The 8,724-nt window shown below is 35.3% G+C and overlaps 1 protein-coding gene across 2 annotated transcripts in view; it reads left to right on the top strand.

Moving 5' to 3' along the window:
* The window catches only part of OXNAD1 (oxidoreductase NAD binding domain containing 1), a 28,078-nt gene that overhangs the window by 2,557 nt on the left and 16,797 nt on the right, over window positions 1-8,724 (top strand). Inside the window, exons 2-4 of one of the 2 annotated variants that reach the window (XM_034402669.3) lie at window positions 207-351; window positions 2,836-2,902; window positions 6,910-7,016. In XM_034402669.3, the coding sequence (XP_034258560.2) occupies window positions 230-351; window positions 2,836-2,902; window positions 6,910-7,016 (296 nt within the window). In that variant the 5' untranslated portion in view covers window positions 207-229. The remainder of the gene's footprint in view (window positions 1-206; window positions 352-2,835; window positions 2,903-6,909; window positions 7,017-8,724) is intronic. The other variant, XM_087892594.1, reaches the window with a different exon arrangement.

Genomic DNA, 8,724 nt, shown 5'->3' with positions numbered 1-8,724 from the left:
AGAGGGATATGATCTTTATGATGTGAATAGTGGTTCATATATATTTCTATGATGTCAGCAGCAGTCCAGAAGTTCATTTATTTTCTGTGAAGCTTAGTGCCAAAGAAATACTTCTTGTGATACTTTGTGTGCTTGTTTACAACTGGGCTGTTTGACATTGTTTATTGAAAAACAGATGCAAATATTATTTTAATTTGCCTTTACAGGAATATTTAATATAAAAAAAATTATGATATATTCAACAGCTTTTGGTTTGCCTATATTAATGAAAAGTGCCAGTAGAATTCTTCCCTGCTGTTCTTCATACTTGTGCCTAAGACTGACAGCTATAAACTACTGTACAATAAATGGGTAAGTTATCAAATATTATTACTGTGAAAATGAAAATATTAACATAACACTGGTATTACTTTCCTTTAAAAATTGAATAAAGAATTAGTTGCTAACTGTCATCTTCTATAATGAAATGTTGATCAACAGGCTGATTTTAGGGCTATAATTTTAAATTAATTGATTTTTTTCAAGTTTATTAAAACAAATTATAAAGCAAATAATAGGATGTTGTATTAGTAAAAACACTGCAATGGAATTCCCATCTTCCTCTATAAATTGGAAGGAGACAAAGTTCTTAAACGGCAGCTAAAGGCACCAGTTTAACTGATTTGCAAAACAAAAGTGGCTTGACCTGATTCTGAAAAAAAAAATTGTTTGATGTCATTCAGACAATAGGGAAGATGTTGCAAAATGAATTGATCATAGCCTGATGTATCTTCTTTGAAGAGAAGATAGGGATGGGGATGGACGGACTGTTTTGTGTATTTTGGATCTGAGCATTCAAAGTGAGTGACAGTTTCTTTTTGTAATTAAATGGTTAGAATTCTGAATTAACTCTAGTTTATGCATCCTCTTCACAGCGGTCTTATTTTAAGTTGTAGCCTAGTAGTAGTAGCTTTCAGTAACGGCTATAGTTTATCAGCCAAAACTGATGTAACTATTATATTTTAATAGTAGAGCTATTATATTTTAACTGGTAGAACTATTATATTTTAAAATGTATATGATAAATTCATAGAAGGCAAAAAGTATTCTTGAGGATAATAATGTTTATTTGGGGGGTCTGCTTATGAAGATTGTGTGGATCGGGTACATCTTCTAAAAGTAAGTGGTTTTTCTTCCATCAGAACATTTTTTGGTCTTGTTCAGAATTATACAGCTCAGTTAATAAGCATGTATATTTAAAACAATCAAGTAAATTGTGGGGTTTTTTTTAGTACATGTAACTAGGTAGTATTATAGTGTTTGCTCACAAATTGTTATTTTTTAGTCCTGTTATAAGCGTATCTTGTTTGGAATGAAGCAGTTTTATTGAATTGTTTAGTACAGTTTTTCAGTATTTAAAGCATGATTAAATGGGAGATGAAGGTTCTGAAATTACTATGGGCAGACATAATAAATTACTTTCTGAGGTTAAAACATGGCACCATGTAATAAATATGATTAGTAACAGATTTACTGCTTAACAAAAGAGGTTTATAAGTAGTCCTTTACTTATGACCATTTGATTAATGATGGTTCAAAGTTACGATGGCCTCAGAAAAAGTAACATGACCTGGACTTATACTTAATGTCCTTTGCATCATCTCTGTGGACACTTGATTGCAGTTGGGATGCTTAATGATCAGCTCCCATTTACCACTGGTTACAGTATCCTTTGGTCATATGTTTGCAACTTTTTTTTCCCCAATTTGCTTAATGATCTCATAATTTATTTAAGACTACTGTAAAAATTGTGAAATAGAATCCAATTCAACTTATAACTACAATAATTAACAATGAAAATTCTAGTTCCAATTGTGGTTTTAACTTTACCACACAACTATTTGTATATGCAATGAAATGAGATGGTGAGATATATGGATATAGATTAGATTAAATTAGATATTAAATTAGATTAGATATAGAAAAGATATAGATATGTATATTGTTTGACTTTTCTTGATTCTTTTCTTCTTTGTTCTTATGATCCAGCCCATAATTGTACAAAGCAAAGACTACTTAAAAAATGAGTAATTAACTGAACAAGAACTAATATTAGGACTTATGATAATAAAATTATTAAAAAGTACCTAAGCTTGATTGAAGAATACAGATTTTCTCTTTTAACAACTCATTCTGCTTCATTAATATAAACTGGGTCAATAGGATTTGGTTTTTTTAAAAAAGATTCAGAAAATATAATGGATCGTCTTCAAGCCTTAATAATGCAATAAAGCCTTCTTGTTCAGAAGCAGTGCATTTCTAAGTATTAGATATTGGGCACCAGTGGTGGGTTTCAACATTTTTTACTACCGGTTCTGTGGGTGTGGCTTGGTGGGCGTGGCATGGTTGGTGGGTGTGGCTTGGTGGGCATGGCAGGGGAAGGATACTGTAAAATCTTCATTACCTCCCCAATCCAGGGGAAGGATACTGCAAAATCCCCATTTCCTCCCGATCAGCTGGGACTTGGGAGGCAGAGAATAGATGGGGGCGAAGCCAGTCAGAATTTTTACTACCGGTTCTCCGTACTACTCAAAATTTCCGCTACCGGTTCTCCAGAACTGGTCAGAACCTGTTGAAACCCACCTCTGCTGGGCACTAATTTAAACTCTCCAAATAATGCAACCAAATTGCTGTTGAAAACAGTAGGCAATTACATATTTTTTTGTCAGTTCAAGGGAAGGATAATGGTTAGAGATTAATCAATCTGAAGTTACTATTTAAAAGAGTGTTCAGTGACCAGTTCAAGCTGTACCATTATGTTGAGTAATGATACATCTCAATTTGCCTTATTTATAGCAAAATGAAATCTAGAAGAAAATCATCAGATCATCTGGAGAGAACAGCAAATGACTTTCGACATGAGGTTAGTATTGTAGTATATGAGCATGAAATGTGCTATATATGGTGAAGGTATTGGATAAATTTGGTAATAATTTGACCCTTCTGTATAATCATTTGTTTCCATCTTTAATCCTTTGCAACTTGCTCCACAGTCATCCATATCTTAATTACCTCCCTTTTGAATTACTGCAATGTCCTGTGCATGGAGCTGTCCTTAAAGACCATCTGGAAGCTGCAAGTGATGTAGAATGCAGTGGCATGCATAGTTTTGGGAATCCCACAATTTATCCAAGTAACCCCTCTGGGTGCACTGGTTTCCAGTTTCTTTCCAGGTACAATTCAGGGTGCTGCTAATCACCCTTAAAACCCACATAGCACAAGGCCAGATTACTGTGGGATCACATTTCTCTGTGGATATTTGCCTATCCTGTTACATTAGACAAGGTGGGTACGCTCCAGGTCCCCTCCATTAAATGTTGCTATCTGATAGGACCTTAGACTGTGTCTTCTTCATGGCCATCTCAGTCCTCTGGACAGTCTCCCACCGGAGATCAGAAGTGTCTCTACCCTTTTAGTCTTTTGAGCATCTGTGAAGACCTGGCTCTTCTCCCAAGCATTGGAATAAGATGAAGGTGAAGTTTAAGGGTCTTTAGTTTGGTACTTGAGGGAAGAATAGACAATGTTTTATGAGTTGTTGTGAGCCTTCTAGAGTCGGCTTACAAAATAAGTGCCATTGAAATTAAAAATGTAACTAAAATAAAGAACGAACTAGAACATTGTTATTTCCAGATGCTACAGGATGTAACACTACTGATTGTTTCACTTTCTATTTATTTATAAAATGTATTAGGCTACCATCTAACTATCAACAATCTGAATGGCAAACATAAAGTATACAGTAAAGCATTGACAATTGTAAAGCATAAGTTGAAAATCTCAAAGGACATTGTCACCTTACATCCATGCTAGGGCTCCAGGTCTAATAACTTGATTCCTTCTGAAGTACTGGCAAGGTTGGGGCCGTCTATATCTTTGGCGAGGGAGTGTATTGCAGCTCTTCTATAGCACAAGTGCCATGACAGAGAAAGTTCCTAGGACCCACCTAGTGACATTGCTTCACTAGTGGCATTCTTCACTTCAACTGGTGCATGCCCATTCTAACCAAGCTAATGGGATAAGTAGAAACCCTTAGGGAGAAGTCCTGCAAATATCCTGTCTCCATGCCACACAAGAGTTTAAAGGACTTAAACTCTGATCATTACTAATTAAGTGAATGACTGAATATTCTAATTTACAAGTGCCCTATATGCATATTTTGCCTCTTCAATATGAGACATTGGGTTGCAAAATTTGAAGAATAATATTTCTTATGATTGTGGTCCTGAGCTGCATTGGGATGTACATTTCCAACTCTTAGAAACTCTGGGAACAAAAATATTTTCTGACATTCAGAGTCATTTTGGCAAGATAAGCAGCCGTATAAATCAAACAAATATTTTGGGGATTATGTACAAAACCAAAAGGACAAGCCTTCCAAGACCAAGTGGCTGTGGCTTCCAGCGTCCCGATATAGTCAACTGGTGCCATCGCTGGCTATTGGGGGTGAATCCCTGCCCCCCACAGAGAGGGCTCGCAATCTGGGTATCCTCCTAGATGCACGGCTGTCTTTAAAAGAGCATATGACGGCCATGGCCAGGGGGGCTTTTTATCAGGTTCTCCTGATTCGCCAGTTGCAGCCCTTTCTGGACCGGGATGCCTTGCGCACGGTCACTCACGCCCTTGTCACCTCCCGGCTGGACTATTGTAATGCTCTCTACATGGGGCTCCCCTTGAAGAGCACTCGGAGGGCTCCAGCTGGTCCAGAATGCGGCCGTACGGGTGGTTATGGGCACAACCAGTTGTGCCCACGTGACACCCCTCCTGCGCGAGCTGCACTGGCTCCCAATGGTCTTCCGGATGCAATTCAAGGTGTTGATTATCACCTTTAAAGCGCTCCATGGCATAGGATCCGGGTACCTTCAAGACCGACTTCTGCCACCAATAGCCTCCCACCAGCCAGTTTGCTCCCACAGAGAGGGTCTCCTCAGGGTGCCATCAGCCAAGTTATGTTGGCTGGCGACACCCAGGGGGAGGGCCTTCTCTGTGGGAGCCCCTGCCCTGTGGAATGAACTACCCCCAGAAATGCGTAAGATCTCTGACCTCTGTGTATTTCGCTGTGCCCTCAAGACCCTGTTGTTCCACCAGGCCGGGCTATCAATGATTTTTAAATTGGGTGTTTAAAATTTTTGAGGTTTTAAATTTGAGCCAAAATTATTTAATAATTTTAATTATTTTTAACTGATGTCTGTCTTTGTGCTTTTAATAGGCTGTACACCGTCCTGAGTCCTTCAGGAGAAGGGCGGGATAGAAATAATTTTATTTATTTATTTATTTATTTATTTATCACTTTTTTGTAACAACATTGTGTGCAAGATTAGTTCAGAAGTCAGTTATAAGTTAATAATGACATATTAAAGTTAGACTTATTTTTATTCTAGGGTTTCTGTGTTAAGGAGAACATTATTCGACATCATGAGAGCAGGTCTAATTAAGAAATATAACTGTTTCTTAAAAAAATAAGTCTATTAAAATAAGAAAAAGTATAGTAGCATTTACTTGGCAAGTATACTGTTGTTTTACAAGACAGTAGAAATGCTCAACTATTTTTATTCAGAAATTCATTTCCTGCCATATGTTTTAAATTAAGACATAGCTAGCCAAATTTCATTTGTTGGACTCCAGTTTTTGTGGCTGGGAAAGGAAATACTCATAATTGTAGTTCAATGTACTTTATCATTTTAACATTTTCTGTACTTTTGGACTTACATAACTCATCTTAAGAACTTTAGGTTTAGGCCTATTAATACAGTATGTATTACAGTCTGTAGTTTAAGAAACAATTCCAAATTATATTCGATGAGTTGATTGGCACACTATGAAAGTCAGAGAAAACACAGCAGAAAGCAAGAGAACAAAATGCTATCACTGGACTGATTATAAGTTATATTAAAGCTATTGTTGGCTATGTTCCATACGATTTGTGTTCAAGTCCCACCCAGCCATGAATCTTGTAGCTGCTCTTGAGTCATGCAATCTGTTTTGTAACACTGCTGTCAGAAAAATTGAGAGGGGGAAGGAGACTGGGGATGGTCCCAGTGTAATAAATATCTAATAAAACATAATAAAAGGAAATTATTTTGCTTTAATATTTTGTCTGTAGTTATTTAGAATTATGCTTTTTATTCAATCATGATTTTATTTTTTTCTTCCCTGAGAATAGAGGAAAGAAGCAGCTTTTTTCAGCAAGAGCTGCATTTTTAAACTTTGTGTTTATAATCTGAGAGCTGCAAAAGGCATGCCAGAAATTGGGCTAGAAGACTTTGGATCAGAATTTTCCACCTTTTTTTAGTCTCTTGGGATTAATAAATAAATAGCTGTATTAGGCTCATTTGAATACAAATGGCCATATTGTATTTCTGTTAAAAGGACAAAAATTGGAACCGGCTTTATATATATCACAAATTTCTAATTTTTGCTATAAAGGAATGGATTAATGTAAGGATCTTCAAATTTATAGATGATTTCTGGACTAAAAATGGTAACGGCAAAGGTGAGGAAAGTGGGAGTTTAATCTTATGTAAATTGCCCATAGTCATATGTGAAGGGATGTTCATAAAAATTGGAAATTAATTAATTTATTAATGAACAAAGAATGAATGAATGAACAAGCCCTATCTTTACTTGTTTTTGAATTCTTAATCTTGTTAAAGACTCAGCTTCATTATCTGCAATGAGATTAGAATTTAAAATTTGTATAAATGTGAAATAGTGCATCTAATAATAGTAGCAGTGTAAGAAGCCAGTTACCCCAATTCATGATTGGAGCTTCATGCTTCGAAGGATCCAGAAACAATTATTTTTTGTGCTGAATTTTATGTTTATTTTCTGAAATAATGATAGTAGTTATGATGACAATGTTTGTCTTTTTAGATTATTTCTAAAGCAAAAGTATGTGGCATCAGCAATGAATCTGAAACAGTTAAAAGACTTCGTTTGGCAGTGACAGATAAGGAATTTACTTTTAAGGCAGGACAATGGTAAGATTCTTTGATCTGTATGTGTTAAATAGAAAGAGAAGTTAATGAAATTCTAAATTGATGGTACATTTATACCCAAATTATCAATTTTTATTGACATCAAATTATTATTGTTTATTACAGGCACGTGCAAATGTTTAATTTAGTCACCTTTGAATAAAGTGATTTGCCCTCATAAAACAAATAGAATATATCTCAATTGCAGCAATTTCCTCACATGTGGTTTAGCCTTGTATCTCCTTTGAAATTGTTGTACATAAACATTCCTTAAATCTTCCCTACTCTACAGAGAGATTCTGTTTTATTTGTGCTAATGCAAAGAGTCAGAAGCTATATAACTATTTGTAAGTGAGTATCATTGAGAAACAACAGCATGTGCATAAGAAATCTCACTTGAAAATAAAAGGATTTCCAAAAATAATAAGATGCGAGGTTATTTGCTGTTTGAGAAAGAAAAAGTCAATAGTTCTACTTTTTTTTTGTTTCTCTGTAACCTAATCATTGGATTACATTCTTGTGGTATTTTCAGTGTATTGGGTGGGGTGGATGGATGGCTGGGTGGGAGGGAGGGAGGGAAGGAAGGAAGGATGGATTACAGTCTCTAGTATCTTATTTGGATAGAATATTGATTAGAAACAAGTAGAGAAGATTTAATCATGGAACTTACTTGTGATTTTGGCCACTGATTGTTGCTCAGTTTAAACTGCACCCCAGGGTTTCTGAAAGGATAAAATCATGATAGACTCCATATATACTGCCTTGTAGAATACTGTATAATGATATAATCTTTGAAAAATAGAATGATAGTATTTTTTCTTGTCCATGTATTCAAGAAAATTACGATTTGTTATTTTAATCATATGCACCTTTTCAAGATCTGAATGTTTTCTCTCAAAAATTCAGGTACAATTTTATATCAAATTCTTCAGTCTAGTCACTGTTTTCTTGTTCTTTTTTTGCTTTTACTTTCTCTTATAAATCCATCTGGCAAGTAAGTTTTATAAGATAAAACTTCATCTGTAGGATGTTAATAGCATGAGTTACTAGTAGTGTTAATTTTGCAGTCTTTTGCATTTAGAACAAGAAAACAAGATGTTGATTGCAATAATTCATGTTTGTAGAGCAATTTGCAGCACCTTTTGCACATGTGCACAGATGCATACTAAATTTGTGCGTGTTGGTTCTTAGGCAAACATTTACCCTTCAAAAATGTTTTGGTAATCATCATACTGAAAACTGGGTTCTTTAATTATAATTACTCTTTTCATTATCTTCCTTTTAAATTATTCTAATTCTGTTTGGCATGCTAACGTTCCACCATTGCAGCTAGTAAGATTGCTTATGATCAAATGAGTAGTACTGAGAAACAGAACTGGGGCAGGTGGGGGGGAGGTTAATAGATTTACATTTGTGATGGAATGGCTGGAGGTCTCTTCTTTCAAACATGTACATTTTTTCCCTCAATGGATATTTCGGTCAACAGAGGAGCTACATAGTTACGGTTATGCTTTACAAATTGATGCTTTGTTGAAATTTCATCACAGAACCTATTATACTATTGAAAGTTCCAGTGTGTTCAGTAGTAATCTGTGGTACTGTAAAGATTGTATTTCTGCCTGACTACTTGTTCTGAAATTGTCTCAATTTCTTTGCTTATACGGTATGTTTACTAAAAAGTACTGTTGCTTGTTTTATTTTAAACTAAAAT

The sequence above is a fragment of the Pantherophis guttatus genome, chromosome 4 (genome assembly GCF_059756535.1).
Source record: "Pantherophis guttatus breed Tessera chromosome 4, ASM5975653v1, whole genome shotgun sequence".
In the NCBI taxonomy this organism is placed as follows: Eukaryota; Metazoa; Chordata; class Lepidosauria; order Squamata; family Colubridae; genus Pantherophis; species Pantherophis guttatus.
Note: the sequence above shows the minus strand (reverse complement) of the source record. Positions and strands in the feature narration are given on the sequence as shown.